The following is a 23,801-nucleotide window of genomic DNA, read 5'->3' as shown; positions in this document are numbered from 1 at the left end:
GATTACATGAATTTTTTTAATTGTCTTTTAGTTATACAATCAAAACCACATGAAAATCTAGTCTATCATGTTCAATTAATAATAAATTTACGTGTCAATTGAATGGTTAAGATTTTTTTCAAGAAAAGAATTTCACTTCATCACCTTAATGATAGCAACTAACAATTTTATCAATTGGGACATATAATAATGAAAAGTAGATAATCAATTCATGCCAAAGTAAATAGAAGGATTAAATTTTAATATAGTATAGGGACTAAAATCAAAATAAACCATTTTGTTGATTTCTTTGATTACTTTGCTGTTGATCTTCCACGCAAACCCAATAAAAAGTTTCATAAATTTCAATGGTTTAAAGATCCATTAGACTACAAAATTCATCCTCAAATTATACCATATTTTCCATTTACGTATTTAATTTTTTTGTTGTAAAAACTATACTTAAATTATTAATCTCATGTCATTTTACCCTTAATTTATTAATTTCATCCCATTTTATCCTCAAAATCTACTTATCAATAACAATATGTCACGTTTCACATTTTTATTGATATTGAATTTTTAAATACCAATTTTGATATATATATATATATATATATAGAAAATAAGGGTGAATTTTACATTTAGTTCTTAAAAAATGGAGGCATTGCAGCTCACCTACTTTGCTACCTAGAAGTCATAGGAAGACTTATAGATAGTAATGTTTACACAAAGGGATTTATTAAGGATTAGTTGTCCCTGTCAAAGAATAAAAAGGAAACAAATGCAAGCAGATGATCGGAGGAAACTTCATTGTTTACGTAAAATAAGTATTTGGAGGCATGCAAGAAATGGGAGAAAATTGTGAGGAAGATGAAACTGACTGCCACTGTTTTCTAGTTTCTTCCAAAGAAAAGACAACCCTGCCAACATCGAGATTTTAACGTCGGATTTGGAACATCCAGCTTAGACATGTCGCCACGCCACGTAAATTTTCTCACCAATCATCCTCTCCCAAAACCTACATAATTTTCCCCTGCAGATTCTTGTAGATTCTTTTTTACAGTATACACCGCCTGCAGAATCGTTGTCTTGACAGCTTGTAAACAAGGAACCCTTTTAGCTTTACTTCTAATTCACGTTACATTTATAAATACTCAATAATCACCTCCCATGTTTTAGTTTTATATAATTAATAATAAGTTGGAATCCAGGGTCGAATAGCCACGGTCACATGGCAAAGACATGTTTTCATGGTGTTTTTGTGTCAATTGCGGTAACTTCACTGCTACTTCTCCAGGCTGGGGCACCACCACCACCACCACCGGCCGTCTATATATTTGGGGACTCTACCCTCGACGTCGGTACCAACAACTTCATACCCGAGTGCGCCGCAAGGGCAGATTTCTATTTCAATGGTATCGATTTCCCTTACTCGAAGCCAACAGGGAGGTTCAGCAATGGCCTTAACACTGCTGATCAGATAGGTATATAGAAACATAACATTGGTTTCTTCATTGCTAGCACAACACAATCCCCATGCATTTCCATAATTTCCTCTATATACTGACTGGTATCAATGATCACTTGTTTGGTTTTTGTTTAGTGAGACTGTTGGGTCTAAAGAAGAGTCCACCACCATTTTTGTACCTTGTCAATGATCCATCCAATTTCCAGAAGAATATACTGCAAGGTGCCAACTTTGCCTCTGGAGGATCCGGTGTTTTAAGAGATACTGGAAAGGCAGTAAGTGTTTTTCAACAATATCCCTTTGAGGACTCGATTAAAACGTTTTAAAATTTGTACACTAATTTAGAATCTAAGCTATAGTTTTGAGGTTTCCCAGTGAAATTAATCCTTTTTTAAATTCTGAAACTAGGCTTAAAGTATATACGTATTACATATGCAGAAAAGGGTGATCCCATTGGAGGAGCAGATCCAACATTTTTCAACCATTCGTTCAAACATAACAAACATGACAGGGAGTGAAGAAGCAACCGATAAAATCCTGTCGAAAGCATTCATTCTTATCAGCATTGGAAGCAACGACATGTTTGAATATCTGCTTAACCTCAGCAAACCAATGTCCTTAGCGGAGTTCAATGCGACCCTTATATCCACATACGAATACCATATAAAGGTTCCGAATTGATTTGGCCTTGTTTTATAATTTGTTTCACTACTTAAAACCTGTTTTTAAATTTCTTTTACATATATATGTCAGACTCTATACGAGCTTGGAGCACGAACGTTCGGCATTTTAACGGTTCCACCAATCGGGTGTACCCCATTTGCTCGAGCTGTCTTCACCGGTAACAACAGCTGCTTCGAACCAGCTCAAGCGATGGCAGTACAATTCTATTTCGACGTTGGGAGCTCATTAGAACAGTTCAGCTCCACTGTCCAAGACATGAAGTATTCGGTGGGGAATACGTTTTTGATGACCGGTGTTTTGACGGGGGACATGTTGGCCTTTGGTTTGAAGAACATTGCAGCTGCATGCTGTGGGAATGGGACTTACGGTTGCAATCAAACGGCAAGCTTTTGTTCGAACCGTGACGAGTACTTGTTTTGGGACCAGTTTCATCCGACACAAAGGGCTTCGGAGTTGGTTGCCTTGACTCTGTTTGGTGCAGCAGAGCCAATTATGGTTCCCATGAATTTCAGTCAGTTGCTGGGGGTTAACATTTAGGATCCCCACTTTGTTTTTAACACCCAAAGAAAAAACAGAATCTGGGATGTTCTGTCCTTTTAATCCAAGCATGGAATCAAATAAACATGATTATATAAGTTCAAACCTTTTTTCTATTCAATAATGGCAGAGAATCCTATGTATTTTGTAGCAATGAGGTGCCTGCCACCCTATTTTGTCGTGTAACTACAAGTTTGACTATTTAAGCTTGATTCATTGTTAATCATTACATATTCAATATATATACACACTAAATAATCTATATGTGAATAATGTTATATATAATATATTGATGCATATACTAAAGTATTATTTATAAAAGATATATACTCAATTAAGTCTTAATTTAGTTGATATTGTTATTATTACAACAATTAAGAGTATATGTGTTCAAATGTTCTTAAACACGTATTTTCTTTTAACTTGATTGGAGGTATAAATATTAGTAGAGGTGTGATCGAGTTAAGCCAAGCCTACTGGAAAGCTTGAGCTCAAGTAGCTCGATAACATCTCTAGTTGGTCTCAAACTTAAGAAGTAAATGTTTGATTGAGTTTCAAATTTCTGAGTTAAGCTTTTATGTACCAACAGCAATGGCATTGGCGTTTTCGACTTGGTCGATGGAAGCATCGGCAAGATATTATCTTTTCCTGATTGCTCTTATTTACTTTGGCCTCCTCCATCATGGTTCACCGCAAATTATTATGGACCATGACATTAGCAGGGTGTTCATAAGGCATCATTATGGTATCTTCTTTATGAACAAATCTGTTTAAGTTAAAAAGGGTTAAATTACTTTTTGGGACCTAAATTTGACAATTATTTCTAAATTGGGGTTTGAACTTTTTTTTTCAAGTTAGGCCTTGAACTTGGCAATTGTTCCTACATTATTGCCTGATTTTTTTTGTTCAAGTTAGATTTTAAACTTAGCAATTTCCCCATATCGAAGCTTGAACTTTTATTTGTCCAAATTAATCCTTGATATTTCCTTAAAAACCATCAAGTCTCAATTCGGAAACAATTGCCAAGTTTAATGATTAACTTGGACATAAAGAAAAGTTTCAACCCTAATATGAGAATAGTTGCATAATTCAGACTTTAATGTAGGAATAGTTATTAACTTCAAGATCTAACTTAGGTTAAAAAAATTCAGCTAATCATAATGTGAAAATAATTATCTCGTTTATGCCCCAAATAATAATTTAACTTAAAGTTAAATTATTGATATAAAGCTGTCATGTTTGGATTTTACTTAGCTATATCCAATCGTAATGTATGTTGTACAAAGTGTTAAAACCTTGTTTAATGAGATAGTTGCCGCCCTATTTTGTCTTGTAACATGTTTGTATGAGTATTTAAGTTTCTTAATGAAAAATTAGATTTTATTTTTACTTTTTTTTTAAATTTATAAAATAAGTAAATTAGTCCATGAATGTTATATCAAAAGGCAAATCAATTATTTTGTTAAAAATTTATCTGTTTCTACTATTAAAAAATTATACATGCACACAGAAGAGAAACCAAAAAATTCTTTTAGGAGGACCAAAATGAAATTTTAATTTTCAATAATCTGTATCTTTATAATTTTTAAAAGATTAAATCAAATTTTTAAAATTTTAGGGGGTCAAAATAAAATTTTCCCTTTATTAATTTAAAATTTTAAAAATTTCATACCACTTTTACCATTCGCCCCTATATTATTGGCCTCTATTGCTCCGTTAGTTTCTTAAATCTTACGAAACTGCTGCAGTTCCAGTTATAGAAAAGGGATTTTTAGTTTTCGCTTCGCACCATCAGCAACTCCGTCCAGTTTGAGGATTTTCAAGAAACAAGTGTTGTGTGAATGGGTAGAAGAGATTGGTCCGGTCTCCCCGACGAACTGTTAACAAAGATCGGTCAATATGTCAGCGGTCACTTCGATATGATCCGATTTCGCAGCGTATGTAGGCGATGGCGATATTCATTGCCCCTTTCTCACACAAATAATTGGCATCTCCAACTCCAAATTACCCTCCTTAAAGAACCCAAACCCGATTACCGTATTCGAATCCCTTTACCGTTCTATGAATCATACGATCCTGAATTAGAAGCTGAATCATCACCTTACCATACAGTGCCTTCATCTATTGTTAAAACTACTGTGTGTATCATCAATCAATCTTCATTGCTTAAGCTTGAAGAAACCCAACAAGAAGGTAAGTTTCGTATCATAAATCCCATTTCAGATATCCCGCTTAAGGAATTCCCCAAAGTTTTAAACTTGCTGGATTACCCAATAATGGAAGTAACCCGAGGGTATATTTGCAAAATTAGTCATTCAAATGTATTAAAAGCTGTTGTTTTGCCAGAGTATGATGACAAGGTTTGTATGGTTCTTGTTCTTTGTGACCATGGAAGGTTGCTTTTATGGAGAAATGGGGATGAACATATGAAGGAAATAAGTAACAAGTTTCGTTATGATGATATTGCAGTTTATAAAGGACAATTTATTGCCATAGACAGATGGGGAACTGTTTCATTTGTTGATTCTTCTTCTTTAAAGGTGATACAATACACTCCTCCTGTTTTAAGTGGTGGTAAAAAGAAAAATTTAGTGGTATGTTCTGAACTACTTTATGTAGCTGATAGATACTTTGATCGAGCTAGAACAAGTCAAAATCCTTATGGTAAATGGGATCCAAGTGTGGTTGATTTTAAGATTTATAAGTTGGATGAAGATTGGGGAAGATGGATTGAGATTACGAGTCTAAATGATCAGATTTTGTTCTTGGGAAAGGTATTAAATTTCTTTGTTCCAATTAAGGAAGTTAGTGGATGTAATAAAGGGAATTGTATTTATTTCAAGGGTGATGAATTTATAGGATCAAAAAGTCATGGTGTTTCTGTCTTCGACTTGGCTGATCGAAGGATTGGGAGCATATTATCTTTCCCTGGTTGCTCTGATATGCTTTGTCCTCCATCATGGTTCACTGCAAATTAATATGGAACATGACATTAGATGTAACTATGATTTCAGGTCTTGTGTTCATAAGGTATCATTATGGTATCTTCTTTATATCAACTTTCCTCATTGCTTGTTTCTAAAGGTGAACAAATCTGTTTAAAGTTAGTTTGCAGCAAGCAAGTAATGTTCTTGATTTGTCTTGTTTGATCATTATGTGGAAAATAAGTGCTTGACTGATGTTTGTGAAGAATTGTCTTATCACACAATAACTAAAAAACCAGACAGACATTGTAAGATTGCAATCATTTTTAAGCTTAGGTTACTGTTCCCTTGTATTGGCATAGACATTTTCAGTTGTTTCTCATGTGGATTGTTAGCTCATTTATCCTAGACATGCATTGATGGACTGCAAAGCATAGATTTTTCTGTTTATTGGATAGTTATGTTTTAGAACAGTGTGCAGATTAAGCTTTAATTAAGCTTTTTAAAGCATTTCAACTATTGAATTTGGTAGGGTAATTGATATATCATGTTCCAGGCTCTGCAAAAGTTTTTAACTTGTACTAGATTTCTGTTCAATTTTTATGCCTCTTGTACTAGGTTTAGTACCATGTGCTCCTTCTCCGCCCTTTTCTTCTCTTCTCTTTTTAGGCTATGTTTTTATGTTTTTATTATGCTTTTCTTTGTTGGTGCTCTCCTGTTTCTTCTTTAGTGGACTGCATCCCGGTGAGGCCAAGGTTTGGTTTGTGCCATTGCTTGGCTAGAGACGAATATGTCGTCGTCTCTCTGATTTTGAAGGGTTGGGGATCTTTCAGATAGTTGATTCCTGCCACCCTCTAGTGCTTCGAGTTTGCAAAGCAGTAGGTTTATGTGATTTGCTAATGCCATCATATATATCTGTAAATAGAAATATTTTACTAAGAATGAGGCTCTTAAGGTTCAAAGGTTTCAATTTCTCGAGTCAACCAAACATTCTAAGTAGCTATATGAATCCATATACATAGAGTTGCTACACATGTTTCAGAACAGCATTGGCAGACTGATGAGCAAAATATTTTTGCCTAAGTTGAACATAAGGATAACCGATAAACGACAGAAAGTGAGCAGGCTTCGAGAAGGAAAGTACTTCATACCACACTTGATCGTTCTCGTCCAGCTCGATCGTAAACCGTTCTTCCCCAGCCTGATTTCCAGTAAAAAACAATGTTTCCAGTAAAAAACAATGTCCAATACCTTGTTATCAAAGGTTATCATCAATCACGGGTAAAAGTATCCCTTGTATTAGGAGTTAAATTGCGTTTTTCTCCTTTTACTCAAACAATGAGTAAATTAATTCTTATATGTTAGCTCAAAGAGCAAATTGATCATTTCTGCAAAAATTTTCATCCAATTATATTGGTAATAACTGATATGACTAATTGAATAACTAGATAGTGACACGTCACATGCCATGTGTATGACATGTGTACTTCATGCTAGCATACAAATAACAGTTTTTAAAGGTAGAAATGAATGAAATTTTTAACAAAATGACCAAAATTTGCTCTACGATCTAATGTGTAGGGACTAACTTACCCAATTTTTGTTTGAGTGAAGGAGGCAAAATTCAATCTTACTCCTAATATAGAGCATGCATGGGCTATCTAATATGCAGCAATAAGCAACAATGGAAACAAAAAAAAAAAAGCACTTCATACTGATCATTAGCCATTACAAACCAAAAAAAAAATAGTACTAACCAGTAGGTGACCTTGTAATGTGCCACTGCCAAAACCAAAAGAGGCTAAACTCTTCTTAGTTTTAGCCCTAGTGTTTTCGTTCACATACACCACTTGGAGAGGCATAATGACCCATGGTAAAAATTCCTTGAGACAAACACAGAATTTAACCCCATTTTGAATTGGAGTTTTGGGATCAACAAATGCCCAATCTAATCCAAAATGCCTGCAAAAAACCAATAGCAATTTACATTACATATATATATATGCCTGCCTCTCTCAATATATACCAAAACATAATATACAAGAAAAAGACACAAACTTCCAATTCTGCAATGCTGTTTTGCCCTTTTCATAGGTCTCAAAACCAGAACCGATCAAAACCCTTGCATGGTTTATTAAATAACCATCTTTGGAAAGCTCCTTGTCTTCTTTGATACAAGACACAGGCTTTGAAGTAGCTCCTTTATATTTGGTGTCATAATTGAATGCGCCTGACCTGGTGATAATTTTTAAACATGAAAATGAGCAAATTACCATACAGAAAAATAAAGAAAATATACCCAGTTTTGAATTTAGAAAATCAACTAATAGCATGCTTTTTAGTACTTGCTAATACAAGATTTCTGTTGCTCGGGTGAAGGTCGAGCCCAGCACAAGAAAACCATTTCCTGTCAAAAAAAACCATGAAACAGTGAAAACTAAACTCAATGACTGTTTCTAAAGATTTTCCAAAAATATGAAATTTTAAAGTTTACCTGCTATCCAAGCACAGGGCAATTTCAAAGCTGTGCTTTCGAAAGTAAATTGGCCGACGACAGTTCACTGTTGAAGCGATATTGTACAGGGACTTAAAATGGAGCCATAGGGACGGAGAAGAAGAGGTTGAAAATGGCCGATGTGTCCATTTCCTTGTTGACCCAATTTTGTTAACAATGTAGCTGAACTGGGCCTCTAACTCAAATTACACTGGGCTTATGAGGGAGGTAATGGTAAAAGTACAATGGAGCTCCTTATACTAAGAATCAGATTGTATTTTATCCTATTTACTCAAAAAATAAACAAATTACTCCTATACTTAAATCATCAAAGAGCAAACTGGTCTTTTTTTATTAAAATTTTTATTTATTTCTACTATTAAAAACTGAACATGATTAACAGAATAATCAACACGTGTACCTCATTCTAACATATTGAAACCAATTTTTAAAAGTAAAATTAGATTGGAAATTTAACAGAATAATGTATAGGACTAAACATGTCAAATTAAATCTTGTTACAGTATAATTAATTCCATGTCAAAATATATAAATTTAGAATCATATATATTATATATTTAAAAATTATTTATAATTATTTTAATTTTTAAAAATTATTTTAAATTACTTAAAAGATTAATTTAATTTTAAATTACTTAAAAGATTAATTTACTCATTTTTAAAATTTTCAATATTTGACAGTGACCAATAGATATTTATATTAATCTATTATGCAAAATAGACTTAAATTCAACTTATTTCAACACTCTATTTGTGTCTCTTTCAAAAAAAAAAAGTATACGATATACGATATCATATGCTTTACTATTTACATATCTCTCTGATATACGATATACGATATCATATGCTTTACTATTTACATATCTCTCTGTTGGCATCAATGTAAGGTTGGTAACAATCTCATGTTTGAAGGTTCGTCTTCGAGCTTCGATGGTGAGATCTTCTCAATAGCAAATGCCATTAAATTGAACCGCGATGCTTCCTTCAACCCTATCTTTGGTATCGGCGTTGTTTAGCCGGAATCATATCGAAATTCTTATGTTTGATGTAATAATCTAATAATAATGAACTAAAGTTGCAAAAAAAAAGAGCTTATCATATCATACGCCTGCTAATTTATAATTAATTACAATTTGTCTCTATGAGATGCATCTCATGGAGTAGATAGAAGCAGAAGGTGAATCAACCGCGACTGCCGGTGCGGCGTAGACCCTAGGGTGAGGATCATCACTATCCAAACCGTACTCCATCATCATCGGACGGTACTCCAAATCTTCATCGTGATCATACACGAAATCAGGGACCTCAATCTCGTTTCTCCTTACGTGCTCCCATAGGTAATCCACCCTGCTAAGGTATCTCAATTTCCCGTACAACCTAACCATTATAGCACTCCATGGTTAAAAAATCGTGTCGGTAATACTTAACAATTGGATTAAATACTAAATCCTAAATTTCAACATAGTTAGAAGGACTAAATCCAGAATTTGACATTATGTTAATATTACCCGTCGCCAAAGAAAAGGCGGCCGAAAGTCGCAAGGAAGAGCCGAGACTGGAGGCCAGGGTGCAGAAAATAAACGGATTGGAGATTATCTTTGACGGTGACCGGAATAGCATCATAGATTGATCGGAGGGCTGAGATTCCCGGAAAGTTGTCGGTCCTTTGAACTCCGGTATGCATGTACAACACCGAAAACGGCTTCTTTGAAAGCCTTGGAAATATATACTCATCTAAATACTCCTTCAAAACATCAACGCTCAAAAACCGAGCTGATAAAAAAAAATAGTAATCAGAATCAGAAACCTAATTGAAATCGAATTACAATAAAAGATAATAAAAAACTTTACCGGGGAACGATTTTCCGGTAATGCGAAGAATCTTGTGGCCGCGTTTATCTTTGCCTTGGATCTTGAAAATGTCGAGTTTGTGAAGGAGATCGGACTCTGAAATTTGAGATGCCATTGTTATTCTGTGTAAGCAGCAATTTTGAATCATTAAAGGATAAAGATTGAAATTATATTTATAGAGGAAACCTTGGATGGGGTTTCAAGGGATAAAGTCAATTGTCATTTCATGTTTGAATAATATGGGGAATATTCTAAAGCATCTTCCATTGTGGAGCCAGGGTCATGAGCTTGACTGGGTCCCTTCTTTTGAAGGCTTTTTCGGCTTAAATTATGGTTTTAGTCCTTCTATTATGCTAAATTTTGTGATTTATTTTTTTGTATTTTAGTTTCACATAATTTAATCCCTCAACTGTTTTTTAATTCCATTAATTAATTAAATGATTAATGTATCTATACAAAAAGTTCATATGTGCATAATGAGTTAAAAGGGATTTTTTTTTCAACAGGTTTAATTGTGAACTACATCCCACTACTCTATAAAAATTGAAAATTTAATCTCTTTATTTTAATTTTTTGTGAAAACTAAGAAATTAATTTAATTATAAACATATGAACTTGAGCCGTTAAATAGTATTACACAATTAGACCAAATTTTCAATTTTTGTAAAAAAATACGAATCAAATTCTGACATTTTAAAATGAAATGATTAACTTCTCAATTTTCTTTCATAAAAGATGAAATTCATAATTAAACTTTCTAAGAAACAATCCACATCAAACTAAGCAATTTCATTATAATAGTAAAAGATCAAAATATGTCAAATTAATATATGGATTAAATCTCGAATTTAAACATAATTGAAGGACCAAAACCACAATTTGACATTTTTTCCTTCCTTAATCTATCATGAAAAGGGTTGAGAAACTTGATTTTAAGTTTAAAGTAGAAGATTAAGGATTGAATCAAAATCAAACATCAATGTAATATATTGCTGCAAATAATAATAATAACAATAATTTATTCATCACTCACCAAAACAAAACTCCATTCTAGTTGATCTAATACTACATTGTAACATGCAATAGTACATTTAAAAGAGTTGGTTGTCTTGTCTATGTCAAATAAAAAAAGCCAGTTTCATTGATCTTTTACTAGGATTTTTTTTCTTATCCTTCCTAAAACCACCTAGGTCCCATAACCAAATTGAAGAAAATGGATTAAACAACATTCGAAACATCTCATATCAAACTGTTGTGACCTTGTGGGGGACCATGTGGTCCATGTCCTAGAAAATAGTTCACAATAACACCAAGAAGAAAATTTGGCATTTTAGCCGTTCATGGCAAGCAAATAAGTAACATTTTAATAATCATAATTAAGGTGACAGCTCCGCTCAAAGTACACCAAAGGTTTCATACATGGATTATATAAGAGGGGATTGAAATATCTACCATTTTCATACCTTTGTGCTTCCTACATTTGTTATATAGATCAAATCCTACGTGACCGAGAGAAACAGACTTTCCATCTTTTGAAATCTAAGCCAGGGCGAGCAAATCTTCTGTAAACTGTACAAATGCCAGTGTAGATTATAGTCTACTTATTCATTGAATTGGAACCCGGATACCTCGGCAAGTTTTTCCAATTCCATCTCTCCACTCAAAACCTGGAAAATGGTATAGTCGTAGATGCTTATATGAGAATATAGACTATTCTGATACGACATTTAAGCAAAAGATACCTGTATTATGAACACATATGGTCTAAAGATGAGGAGAATTACGAAATGGAAAGGCTTCCTCACCTGACCATTAATAACCCAAGTTGGGAATCCTTCTAAATTTGCATCTGCGCATGCCTTGATCATTTTTGTTCCCGTCTTATATCCATCGGGAAAGCATTCAATGTAGTCCAACAACTTTGCTGCCTCACGTCCAAACATCTGTTTGCATTGGTAAGAGAAATAAATGCCGATGAATGCCATACTTATAAACGAATCAAAGGCACAGGTATTCCCATAAAATAAGTAAAGGGAAACAGATGATCAGTGCAAAAAGCAGGTGATTATATATATATTTAACACGGCTATTCTTAGAGAAAGAAAGCATTAGACTCGTCTTCCTAATCAAATCTAATATGAGAAGCCAAGTATCATGGCGAAACCAATATTAGGAGGTACCTAGCAATTCCTATAAGTTCTAGATGCTCGAAGGAGTAATGTTATTCCTATGGGGATTGCTGAACATATCCAGCTCTTGACTGACATACCAAATAATTTGGTGTTAATATGAAAATGGACAAGAATTCCAAAGATACTCATTGACTTCACATTACTTAATTCATTTAAAGAGACCACTTTCATTTTGGAAGTCAAAACACAACATCACTGACACCAAGCATTTGTTACAACTGCAACACCTATGGTCCGTTTTCTTTTCTGGCCAAATCCTAAGTGAATTCTTAGAACTTTGACATGACAATAATAATCGGTGAACGTATCTCAAAGTGCATTATTTCTTGACAATTAGCAAAACTTCATAAATACCCTGTATTCATCAGAGAATTCGAAGGGTACCTTACAGTTAAGTTAGAACCGCTAAGAGAGAACTAAAAGCAAAAAAGGCACCTCTTTTTGTTCTAGACAGTGAGAACACCAAAAAGCCCCATACATCTTAGCTCCTATAGAATGTAGATGCCTTGCAAGAGAAAGCGCGAAAGGACTTGATTCCTTTGTTATCTCAGTCGTAAAATATGGAAGATCAATATTAGCTTGGCTGTGAAGGCAAAGATAAAATGGAGAAATAAGTATAGCAGCCATATCTTTAGAGAAAGAATTGAAGATAAAAGACAGCTGAAAAAAAGATATCCATCCAAATAACAAAAGAGATGCTATAAGCAATGTACATCCACTCACCTTGAAGGAGCAGATGGTAAATTGCTATATGATGTACTTAACGTGGCAAATACCAAGCTTGCAATGCATACTTGTAAACCCACCACTTTCTGTACCTCTTGTAACCCAACATCCTACAATAGAATGGAAACCCGAGTATACCAGGTTATAAGCATAAACCCGGCAAAAGCTATATCATCTAACAAATTGATACTAACCTTTAGGCTAATGAAAAATAAACTAAACGATAATAAAGCCGACGCTAGACAGTAGGAGCAAGAAGTTCCAGCAAATTTTGTACTCAGTATGTACAAAAAGTATGCACTAGCAGTAGCCATGGAGGTACTGCTCCCAAGCAATAGCAAGCGACCCGTCGTTTCGTTGATCCCAAAAGGTAAGTTCTTCGCGCTCAACTGCAAGCTGAGTGTCGTAACAAATCCATAAGCAATCAGTCCAAGTAACGGAAGAGGAACGCCTGATAAATGCATAAGCACAAATAATTATTATTACGATTATTATCCACTTTCAAACATGCTACCTCAGAAAACATTTTTGGGGTTTCCACAATCAAATTGAAATTTTATGCCTAGGCTAAGATTATGACATTAAAGCATGTAGTAACACAATTGAAAATTACGAATACAGGTTCGTTTCCACATTCAACCCAACAACTTTATATATAGATAAATAAATAAATCTTAAAAAAAAAAGAGAAATTAAATACCAAAAAAGAAGGCGTAATCACTGTTGAGGACATCACCACAACTACCACCACCAAGAGGGCAAAAGGCATCGGAACCGGAGAGCTTGAGGTAAGTCAAGTAAGCAGTTTCAATGATCCCAACGGCACCAATCCCAGCACGCCAATTATACGTGGAATTGCTCGAAGCCAATGAACTAGGAAAAGAAGAAGAAGATGGAACTGACGTCGTTTCAGCTTCTGACTCAGTATCTTGACTCGGCCCTGAAGATGAACACTTAATAGGAAGCACAAGCAATCTCCGAACCGGCGCTTGCTTCTTCAAAAACACAAAAAACCCAGAATTAGTAATGATTAGAATCAAACAAGGAAAGAGAGAAAGAAAGCAATGGGGGCAAAGAAATGTACTTTTAAATGAACTGAAGATGAAATGAAGGCAGGAGAAGAGATAGGGAGAGAGAAGCGATACAAGAATTGACTTTGAGAAGCTGATAAACCAACGAAACTGGCCATTTTCTTTAATACCCAGATTGCACAAAGAAGCAACAAGCTCAATTCAAGAGTCCATTTCTTAAAAGAATAAAAAAATCTGAAAGTCAAGTTCGTAGATATCAGCCACACTCGTGACAGTCGTGATGCTATCGCTAGTTGCTGAAAGCTCAAAAAAGTTGATGAGAAATGGGGACAATTTTACCTTCAAAAAGCCCATATTGGTTCATTGGGCTCACTATAATGAGATGAGTGAATGAATTTACCCAAAAAAGTATACCTTGGCCCTAATAAATGACAAACGTCAAGCTAGATTCGGGCTTAGCCACGTCATCCACATAGGAGTCTAAAACAATTTATTCGGAATTGATGCTCAAGTTAGACCATTACAGTTAAGAACTTTTTCAGATTATGGTCGATTCAAGTTATTTTGATATCGAGCCAATTTGAGTTTGATCAAATTAACTTTAATTGAGTTTGGGGCCTGATTGATTGAATCTGAAAGATTCGAGTCCTTGTGTCAGAAAATTCCATACATTAAACATTGACTTCACCTTTCTTCTTAGCTTGTTTCGGTCCACTGCAATCAATTTATCTCTCTCAAGTTATTACCTTAATTTATTCTTCAGCTAATTTATCTCTAAAGTTACCCTCTTTCAAGCAAAATCGGGACATCAACCCGGTGTTGCAAAGGTAGTAGCTAGCTTTACTTCTAGTCTAAGGTTGCTTACTGTTCGTAGGCACTTGCATAATGTCGGTGACAGAGCATTGATTGAATGGAGCTTTGGCAATTTACAGTTGCCCTTAGCTATGTTTTAATTCTAAAAAAATTGTTTATGCTTTCAGGACTGACAAAGAACTATTATTATCTGCTCTGAAAATGAACTGAAACCTTTTCTTATAAAACACCCCCCCCTCCTTCCCTTTTTTCTATGGTCCCTTTGAAGTTTTAGAATTGCCTGTCGATGCAAAGTTGGCTACTTTGGAAAAGGTCACTAATGCCAGCCACCGATCTTTTAGCTATTGTAAGCACATAATTTACCATCCTTCAACCAATCATCGGATAATTGTTATCATTATAATATCCACTAATCAGTGCATTGAAGCTAGCTAAACATGTAAATTCCGTCTTGGTCCTGAAAACTCGATCTAGTCAATCTAAATTTAATTATAAAAAGTCAACTAATCAAAGCCGTCAACTCAAGTCCAAATTGGCCCAAATGCAATTAAGCCGAACATGAAATGGCGGAACAAGTCACTCGAAGTGACCTAAAGTTGAAGTAATTGAAAATTGAAATGACCCAAAACTATATTGATAAAATCCTAAAAATAGAATCATCAAACCCAAAAAACCTGAACCTAAAACAACCCAACATGGCCCTCAAATCGACTTTATACTAAGTTACTCAAAAATTAATCCAACACAAAATTATCCAAAACCACTGAAGCTAGCTAAAGCCTAAAGGTGGGTTGGGATTGTGTTAGCCGGCGTGGTAGAATGCTTCAAACCTGCACACAGTGGTGGGGATGGATAAATAATATATCCATCGTGCCACGTTCTCAGTCTGACAAGCATTATTTGACAAGAAAGATTAAAACCATACTATACCCTCACAAAATATGGTGCGCACGGCACAACTCCTTCCTTTAAAAGCGGCCCCTTCTTGGTGCTGCGAAGGTGAGGACATCATATCAGATAGGAAAACATAGAAAAAAAAAACTGATAGACATTGCAAAGATGGGCACTGCTAGAAACTGGTTCAACACAGTTAGAAAGAAGTTCATCAAATCATCCCACCAAAGAGATATCGTCATCCCTCATAGCGAAAATCTCAGCCAGCAGTCAATGATCAAAGAAGTTAGAGACTTCCCCAACATTTCACCTTCATCGAGATCATCATTTCAGACAAAAAATTTAACCAGAGAGGATATTGCAGCAATTAAGATCCAATCAGTTTTCAGGGGTCATCTTGTAACTACGATAACTTATATTTCTTTTTCAAACACTTTAGATGTAAACTAACCATTTCGTGTTCTCGAATGATGGACAGGCAAGACGAGCATATAGAGCATTGAGAAGCCTGGTTAAGCTGCAAGCAGTGGCCCGAGGGGCGTATGTAAGGAAACAAGTACAAATAGCAATGAATTGCATGCATGCACTTGTCAGGTTACAGGTCAAGGTTCGTGCCCGCCAACTCCTCGCAGGTACAGTGAGTGACCGCCGATGCAGCTAGCCAGTGTCGCCTTCATTTTTTACTGACCATGAACACTGTTTGCTCTAGTTTTAGGTCATAACCTTTTCCATCGCAAAGTTTCCAATACAAAAACGATACGTGTACTCTTTTCACAAGATTGTAAGCAACAAGAAAAATTTAAAGTCATCATCCAGGAATGTGATCATGATGAACAGAATTCTTTAGAGGATCCATGTTACAGATTGCAAAAACAGAAGAAATGAGAAGTCAAAGTATTAGGGTTTTCACATAACAGCTTACAGAAAAAAAGAAAATTAGGAACCAAAGAGAGCAATTGGAACTTAAATACTGCTAAAAACTGAATCACTCTCCACATGCACATCACTGTACTGAATAGTTCATCATTGCTATATATAATATGATGAAATACGGACCATGTATTCAGACAATCATACATGTAGTTCACAGAATCCTCTTTACTATTGGAGTTAATGGTGTCCCTTCAACATTGATGAGAAAAAGCCGCCAGATGACTTGCTCATGCGGCGATCTTCCCCCTTATCTGCAACCTGTTTCAATAGTACCATGCTTAGAATTGTTTAATGAGATAAAACAAAAAGCAAGCCATATGAATACTGTACCTCTTTATCTATTTGCTGAAGGATTTCTATAATTTCAGAGAAGTTAGGCCTTTGAGTTGGGTCCTGTTGCCAGCATCTCTCAAGCAGTTCTCCCAGTCTTGGGTGTGTATTCTTTGGGATTGTAGGACGTAGACTCTGAAAAGACCATTAGATTGTTATAAACAAAATACCCTTATTAAAACAGAACGAAATTTCCGTATTTTCATATTTATACAAAAATATACGTACCTTTTGCACCACACCAACTGCTGCTTGTAATGGAGTCAAGAGAGAATAGGGAATCTAGCAGTTGCAATGTAAGAATAAATCAGTCATAAAGATATCAAATCTCAAATAATCGTACTTGTAGATGAAAGAAAGTTTGCCATAGACAAGTATGCACAATCAAAAACCAATATTCTTACTCATAAAATAATGACTTACTTCTCCTGTCAGTAGCTCCCAGAGTGCTATTCCAAAGCTAAAAACATCTGCCTTGTGATCATATGGTTTGTGCTCAATAACCTATATTAATTTAGATTGAGGAATGTAATATTAGATTAGAGCCCCTTTCTAGAATTCAAATTCTTGTTTGCGTCAAGTGATAAGTCTACAGTACAAGGTGGTGGATCAAATAACAAAAAGAGATTAATCATCTGGAATACAATGGGATAAAATTACATGGTCCTGACATGGGAATTAGTTTGAACACCATAACAAGTGTTTTATGATCGTGAACAGAAGATAGCAAAGTGAATTACAAAATCATCAGGACTAGCTAAACTACTATCATGTAAAGAACACAAAGTAGAAACAAAATGTATAAGAAAAATGCATACCTCAGGAGCCATCCATCGGTATGTTCCAGTTTCTGCTGTCATTACTCCTGATTGAGCTTGCACTCTGGCAACTCCAAAATCGGCAACTTTAACAACCTGTAAAGGACAGACCAATAATTTTAGGACAAAAATCACAATCTATTATAGAATTTACAGCATAACATAATCCCAGTTGAAATTCATAAGGAAAAAAACAAAACAATAGCTTTTAATAGAAAATTAATCAATCAATGACTGGATTAACAAAGTATCTTACTTGATTTTCATCCATCAAAAGATTGGCAGTTTTCAGGTCCCTGTGGATAATGTTGTTTTGATGCAAATAGTTCATTCCCTTGGAAACATCAAGGGCTACTTTGAGTAGAGATGGCAACTTAAAAACTACCCTTTGCTGATGCAAATAGTCATATAAGCTACCTCTGGCCATGAATTCTGATAAAGCACAAATATCACTATCAAAAATTGGCTATCTATAAAATGAAAAGAAATGTTTCTATTTTGATAAAGTCACAGAGTTTATCATCATAGAATTAAAGGGATAAAAAGGCATACGCATCAGAATTTTTAAATTTTGGTATACAGATGGGAATTCAGACACTAAATTTGTAATGGTAGGTTTTGTGTCAATCTCTCAGTTTGCACTCCAAAGCCAGAATTGTTCCCTTCTAGCAACATAATTATAGATAATATCTGGTAAAGATGAAAAACAGCAACACTTAACAGCACCATTTTAGAAGAAAAAGTTTCAAAATTTTATGCACTGAAGGAAAAAAATTTGTAGAGCATGATAAATCATAACTGGAAACTTCTTTAGATTATACCAGTTACAATGCAGGGATTTGGAGCTCTTGTACATGCACCTATGAATTGAACAACATTCTTATGCCGAATTTTCCTACAAACAGGAAAAAAAAAGGTTGAAATTCCACTGCATGTGAGTCAGCATTGCAGATAACTACCAATATGTCTCAGCCTCCTAGGAACCAATACAATGATTAGAATATTAATGCATTCAAGAACTAGATGTTATTAAATTCAACTATAATATGTGAGGAACCGTGAGATATTCTAATGAGATCTGCCACAGCTTATCTCGTAATAGTCACCCCCAATATAAACACCAGTATATATATGGACACATGGTATCATTTAGTTCTACAGGAGGCTATAGGAAAATGATGGAGTTCAGACTTCATTACAACTACCACTCAAACCAAAATTGGTGTAATACCAAGTGCTTTTCAAGAGAACTGAAACAGCAATGTGCATGGAAAATAGATGATATGCAGACTGCAATCTAAAAGGTGGCCTGTTTCAGAGCTATGTCCCTCAAACATTCTAACCCTCGTTCCAGTGCTGACTCTCCTATTTTCAAAAATAAGCAGCAACTGTAGTTATCTTCTTTCTACTTTTAAGTACCAAGTGCCCAATATTCCCCAGCATTTTATTCATTGAAATTTCACCATAATACTTAGAACTTACAGCAGATAATAATTAAGAAAATCTAGAGGGATAGGAAAGGAGGCGTGTAGCAAAATGTTTCAACCAAGATCGGGCAGTGCACTGGACTAATTGTGTACCCAATTCCATGCAGAGATGGGTTTGGTCAAGAAAAATTACGAACAGAACTGGGCAAAATGATTGAGCAGATGCTGCTTAAAATCTAGGTGGTGTTGGTAAGAAGCCTACCTATCTGGTAGAAATGGAATCATCTGAGACACATAAGAAACCAGCCACTTGGTCTAGTGTATCAAAAGATTCTGGTAACCCAGGGACATTGCTGGTAATCCAAGAACCTGGCTCTGATACACTGATGCACGCGAACAGATAATTCCAGAAAATAGAGAGATGATAGGGAAGACAGAAAAGAAGAGCAGCAATTGGAATTGCTTGGAGAAACACGAGAGAATCCAATAATTTTTTATTAAGAGTTTATAGGATTTGGCTTGAATTTGCATTGTGAAACATCTAACTACAGGACACATTGAAAATGCTTATCAGAAGAAGCAACTGGTTCCCTTCAAAATAATTAGCATGTACCAGCACTTCAACGAACCTCATAATAAAAACTTCCTGAGAAAACTCTCTCAGCAATTCCCCTGTAACCCGCTCAGGCTTGAGGACTTTAATAGCCACTTCTTGACTATAATATGTGCCTCTGTATCTGAAGATGTTAAATGAGATTATGAGTTAGAATCGGTAGTCTCCCTTATGTCAAAAGGAGAAAAAAGCCTGCTTGAAGCTGACAAAACTTACAGATCGCCATAGGACCCAGATGCAATCTTGTGTTCAATTTTGAGCTGCCTGGAATCAATTTCCCACGCATCAGTTCCATCGGTCGGGATTTCAACACAATTGGGTAAAGAAACGGCCTCTTCTTTGACAAGCCCGGTCATAGCAGATATTGAACTCTTTCTCACACAAGATTGCTCCTGCAGCCAATTATAGGAAGCAGAAGAATAAATAGGCTATAGCAATCCATAATCAACATGATTGCTACCATGGTCTTACAAGTCATCATCAAGTATAGGGAGTTGGGTTGATCTACTGAAAAGCAGTCAGTATGCATCTGTTTGGAGGACAAGCACTAGAAAACTAAGAACTCTAAAGCTTAAAAGTGGAAACCAAAATTGACCTTTCACCTTCTGATAAGTTATATTTAGCATATAACCTATTTTAACTAAGAAGAATTAAGTGTCAAAGCTTCAATTTGGATATATATATATAAGGAAATACTATGCCAACAAAAAGGAAGATTGCTAGCCATATTCGGCATCATCTGCAGCACTAATAGCAGTGATAAGGCTTGATTCAGCACTAATAGCAAAAGATAAATATGAGGTCATTCACGGCCATCACAATTGAAGTAGTGAAACATGAGTAACATGGAGGAAATGGTACCTTAGACTTTAAAATTTCCTTCTCCAGTGCATCTTTGAGCTCCTTGGTTTCCTAAAAGATTAATGAGTGAAACATTGCTTTTCCAGACTTAGCAACAAGAACTTGATCTAGTGTTCACAAATATAAGAGCATACCTCAAAGGGCCAACCATCAACAACAAAAACATCCAAAGAGTACCCATCAACAGTGGAAAAAGCATGAGCTTCCTGAATGTTCAATCCAAGCTCCGCAAGTAAAGAAGTCAACTGAAAAAATAATCATCAATATCTATCATTCATCACAAGAAAAAGTTTCAACAAAAAGTGTACCAAATGGGATCTTCCCGCTAGAAGAACATAGTAAAACATAATATGACATTGGCATCCATCGTACCAGTGCATTTTGTGTTTCTTTCACCTATGATGATGCAGAGGCAGTAAAGCAGAGATGAGAATTTCTATTGAACAAAAGCTAGTGCAAACATAAAGAGCTGTATCCATGGAATCTATTTCAAATCATCAGTAAATGAAGTGTTAAAATTTTATCTTTACTTTTTTTGTGAAACTCAGTGATTAAAAATGCCAATAATGCTGTGTTAGATAAGCAATGAAACTACAGCATCTTTCTGTCGCCGATATCTTTCTGAAATTTACGAGAACACACAATGGCACACATCACCACGACAGGAGAAGAGGAAGCATCAACTACCTGACTCAGGAGTTTTGGCTTGTCAACTGTAGAAAAGGTGATCTCATGCATAGGCCTACAAGATTCCGCATTAGAGAATATTATTTATGTAAAATCAAGTTATGCAACCATTAACAAAAAGCAGCAGATTAGTTAAAGATAAAATGCAAGCAAAATAGCTAAGGGCTCCAGTGTCAAATAATAACCAGAAAAGAAAGATAAGCCACTTTGTAGTACAAAACTTAAACTTAAAAGAGACTCTGCACAATTTATCAAAATCCTTACCGAAGACCTGATGTTGAATTCACAGCACTGTCTCTATCTTCACTTGCTTGAAGATAAAAGGCTTCAAGATTAGGTGATGAACCAAAGGTAGGTGGTGGGTGGATGCTGAAGAAAGACACAAAAGGAACAGCAAGCACACCAATAAAGAAAAAAGCATAGTTAAGTTTGGGTCTAGAAGGAAGAAGAGTCCAAAAAAATCAAAGGAAATAATAACTTTAACTACAATGAGGCTTACCCCTGTCTATTTAAATGATAAGCACTTTCTGCATCTGCTTTTACAGAAGAATCAGAATGAACAGAGTCAACAGAATTTGAGGCAGAAACAGGATAAACCTATAGAAGATACCAGAATTTAATAAAATTATATCAGTCAATACTAATTGTCAAAGCTAAGCTACATTCAATCTCCAGGATTTTGAAAATGATAATGAGGTATACCATAGTCAAAGAGAAACATCAAATAGAAACCTTTATTATTAAGGTATAAACAATAGAAGTGGCAGAAATGTACACCTGCACGATGCGAACATCAAAAACAGGAAGATTAGCAGGGTCCTCTGCCAGATGCAATAATCTTTTATGTGTAAGCACATCTTCTGCCCGCTCCACATTCACATCTAATGCGTATCTATCAAAAGCAACAGAAATCTCAAAACATGGAGCAGAGCAACTCATAATTTGGTATAAGGTCAAGTATTAAACTCTTCAGGAAAAAAGCACCAATAATTTCCAACTTCATTAACTATACTAATGTGGAAGGATAATGAAAAAGATGAAAAGAGACAAACAAGGCTGTTTCTCTTATTTGATATGAATTCTTTTTTTTTTTTTCCTTTCTCGTTTGTTAACGACAAAACGAATTCTTTAAAAGGAAAGGAAAAGGATCATAGTAAGATTCATGAATCTTATATCTAAGCAACACTTCCAAATCATCAGCAAGACAACAACAAAAACAATCGTCATACGAATTTTAAAATGAAAAAGCTGCAGAATCAAGGAAAAGCAGAAATCTAGGGTTAGAGTTAGTACCGAGCAGGGAGTCGATTGAAATGAAGCCATAGCTGATCATCGAAGCCAGGCAGATTAGCTTCTTCATAATTAGACTCCTGGATACGCTTAAGCACCTCGTTATAAACGTCCAGCTTTTGCCTGTGATGTCGAGGATTCACATGGACCAGCGAGTCCACGGCTCTACTCCCGCAGCTCTCAGTGTCCTCTTCAATCGCCATTGGAGAGTCTCGCAACAACCACTATACACTAACCAAAACAGATTCACAGCAAAATCGAGCACTCAAAGATTCATTTAAAGAAATTAGAAAACGAAACTGAAAAAGAAACGGGCTAAATTTATTATTATATTTGATCCAATTGAGAAAAATCGGAGAGCAACACGAAAAAGGAGAGTGACGAGACAAAAGCTCCGACTATCAAATATAATTATTAATTAATTAATTTTATAAGTGAAACACATTCCTTTTTTAAAACTCATAATCAATACCGACCAATTTAAAGGTTTTGGGTTAAAATTCCACCTATCCTTCCTATACTATTAATTACATTCTAAATTAATCCTTAAATTTTAAAATATTTTATTGCATGAATCCAACCTATCTGTTGAATATTTAAAACATAATAATCAAATTGTAAATATGTATACTTTATCACATGTATAATCTAGATCTAACGTATTAAAAAAAATTAACACGTTAAATTCAAACTATTCATATTGTCTGTACATGAATGTTTATAATTTGACCCGTATGTTTTTGTATGCTCCAAACCATATTTGAGCCGACATTTAATGCCCAAACTAATAGCTAGATTGATGAAAAGATTTAATTGATAGATCAAATTCTACGATTAGTCATTACATTATGCACAAGTTGTGGATTTAATCATTGTACTTTAATTTGATCAAATATGGTCCTACTTTTCGATTTGATCAATTTCAGTTCTTTTACTTTTTAATTTTTAAAACTTCAAGCATGACCTAAATGGTAACTATTAATTTAATAATTATATTATTAGTCGTTTACTATATATAAAGTTGTAAATTTAATATATGTTCTATAATTTTATCATATTTAGTACTTACCATTTTTCGAATTTTGAAATTCAATTAAAACATGAAACTTACATATTTGGTTTAATCTTGGGTTGAGAGAAGTTTAGGTCAAAGAATAATAAAGAGTTTACAGAACAAAGGGATAACTATGAGGTGTTGGAGGTAATGCTTCGAAACACTTTCCAA

At 34.9% G+C, this 23,801-nt stretch overlaps 7 protein-coding genes and 1 long non-coding RNA gene across 12 annotated transcripts; 3 read left to right on the top strand and 5 right to left on the bottom strand.

Annotated features, from left to right (window-relative positions):
• The first annotated feature begins 760 nt into the window (after positions 1-760).
• On the top strand, positions 761-2,897 carry LOC107917790 (GDSL esterase/lipase At5g33370). 3 transcript variants are annotated; one of them, XM_016847229.2, is made up of 5 exons: positions 761-966; positions 1,280-1,466; positions 1,586-1,725; positions 1,889-2,119; positions 2,204-2,897. In XM_016847229.2, exons 1-5 carry the CDS (start codon positions 952-954, stop codon positions 2,669-2,671), a joined length of 1,041 nt encoding a protein of 346 aa, XP_016702718.2. In that variant the 5' UTR covers positions 761-951; the 3' UTR covers positions 2,672-2,897. The 3 variants fall into 3 exon arrangements, with proteins under 3 accessions (XP_016702718.2, XP_040937415.1, XP_016702635.2); XM_041081481.1 differs by having other exon boundaries at positions 1,194-1,466; XM_016847146.2 differs by having other exon boundaries at positions 761-1,466.
• A 1,615-nt stretch (positions 2,898-4,512) lies between these two features.
• Positions 4,513-5,612, top strand: LOC107944986 (F-box protein SKIP23). The gene is made up of 2 exons (XM_041084559.1): positions 4,513-5,445; positions 5,577-5,612. Exons 1-2 carry the CDS (start codon positions 4,513-4,515, stop codon positions 5,610-5,612), a joined length of 969 nt encoding a protein of 322 aa, XP_040940493.1.
• On the bottom strand, positions 5,379-8,285 carry LOC107917716 (UPF0548 protein At2g17695). 3 transcript variants are annotated; one of them, XM_041081470.1, is made up of 6 exons: positions 8,090-8,279; positions 7,941-8,002; positions 7,654-7,830; positions 7,353-7,557; positions 6,747-6,796; positions 5,379-5,638 (listed from the first exon to the last, which is right to left on the bottom strand). In XM_041081470.1, exons 2-6 carry the CDS (start codon positions 7,997-7,999, stop codon positions 5,629-5,631), a joined length of 501 nt encoding a protein of 166 aa, XP_040937404.1. In that variant the 5' UTR covers positions 8,000-8,002; positions 8,090-8,279; the 3' UTR covers positions 5,379-5,628. The 3 variants fall into 3 exon arrangements, with proteins under 3 accessions (XP_040937404.1, XP_040937396.1, XP_016702520.1); XM_041081462.1 differs by lacking the exon at positions 5,379-5,638 and having other exon boundaries at positions 6,508-6,846; positions 8,090-8,285; XM_016847031.2 differs by lacking the exon at positions 5,379-5,638 and having other exon boundaries at positions 6,508-6,796.
• Positions 8,286-8,833: 548 nt separating this feature from the next.
• On the bottom strand, positions 8,834-10,182 carry LOC107917617 (protein GDAP2 homolog). Its single transcript, XM_016846958.2, has 3 exons — positions 9,962-10,182; positions 9,619-9,883; positions 8,834-9,487 (listed from the first exon to the last, which is right to left on the bottom strand). The coding sequence occupies exons 1-3, from the start codon at positions 10,107-10,109 to the stop codon at positions 9,250-9,252; spliced, it is 651 nt and encodes a 216-aa protein (XP_016702447.1). The 5' UTR covers positions 10,110-10,182; the 3' UTR covers positions 8,834-9,249.
• A 1,122-nt stretch (positions 10,183-11,304) lies between these two features.
• LOC107917506 (thiol-disulfide oxidoreductase LTO1) lies at positions 11,305-14,223 on the bottom strand. The gene is made up of 7 exons (XM_016846872.2): positions 13,964-14,223; positions 13,580-13,874; positions 13,074-13,330; positions 12,877-12,989; positions 12,589-12,736; positions 11,767-11,904; positions 11,305-11,628 (listed from the first exon to the last, which is right to left on the bottom strand). Exons 1-7 carry the CDS (start codon positions 14,066-14,068, stop codon positions 11,563-11,565), a joined length of 1,122 nt encoding a protein of 373 aa, XP_016702361.1. The 5' UTR covers positions 14,069-14,223; the 3' UTR covers positions 11,305-11,562.
• Positions 14,224-15,174: 951 nt separating this feature from the next.
• Positions 15,175-16,210, bottom strand: LOC121209816 (uncharacterized). Its single transcript, XR_005904946.1, has 2 exons — positions 16,069-16,210; positions 15,175-15,714 (listed from the first exon to the last, which is right to left on the bottom strand). It is a non-coding gene; the product is annotated as an uncharacterized lncRNA (long non-coding RNA).
• LOC107917418 (protein IQ-DOMAIN 20) lies at positions 15,607-16,425 on the top strand. The gene is made up of 2 exons (XM_016846801.2): positions 15,607-16,016; positions 16,096-16,425. Exons 1-2 carry the CDS (start codon positions 15,783-15,785, stop codon positions 16,276-16,278), a joined length of 417 nt encoding a protein of 138 aa, XP_016702290.1. The 5' UTR covers positions 15,607-15,782; the 3' UTR covers positions 16,279-16,425.
• Positions 16,426-16,447: 22 nt separating this feature from the next.
• LOC107917333 (serine/threonine-protein kinase STY8) lies at positions 16,448-22,995 on the bottom strand. The gene is made up of 16 exons (XM_016846716.2): positions 22,580-22,995; positions 22,064-22,178; positions 21,786-21,883; positions 21,551-21,655; positions 21,287-21,341; positions 20,734-20,844; positions 20,600-20,650; positions 19,955-20,130; positions 19,755-19,862; positions 18,520-18,593; positions 17,955-18,130; positions 17,699-17,794; positions 17,304-17,384; positions 17,109-17,162; positions 16,881-17,015; positions 16,448-16,808 (listed from the first exon to the last, which is right to left on the bottom strand). Exons 1-16 carry the CDS (start codon positions 22,777-22,779, stop codon positions 16,728-16,730), a joined length of 1,716 nt encoding a protein of 571 aa, XP_016702205.2. The 5' UTR covers positions 22,780-22,995; the 3' UTR covers positions 16,448-16,727.
• Between the last annotated feature and the right edge of the window lie 806 nt (positions 22,996-23,801).

Source organism: Gossypium hirsutum, chromosome A02 (genome assembly GCF_007990345.1).
Source record: "Gossypium hirsutum isolate 1008001.06 chromosome A02, Gossypium_hirsutum_v2.1, whole genome shotgun sequence".
NCBI lineage: Eukaryota > Viridiplantae > Streptophyta > Magnoliopsida > Malvales > Malvaceae > Gossypium > Gossypium hirsutum.
Note: the sequence above shows the minus strand (reverse complement) of the source record. Positions and strands in the feature narration are given on the sequence as shown.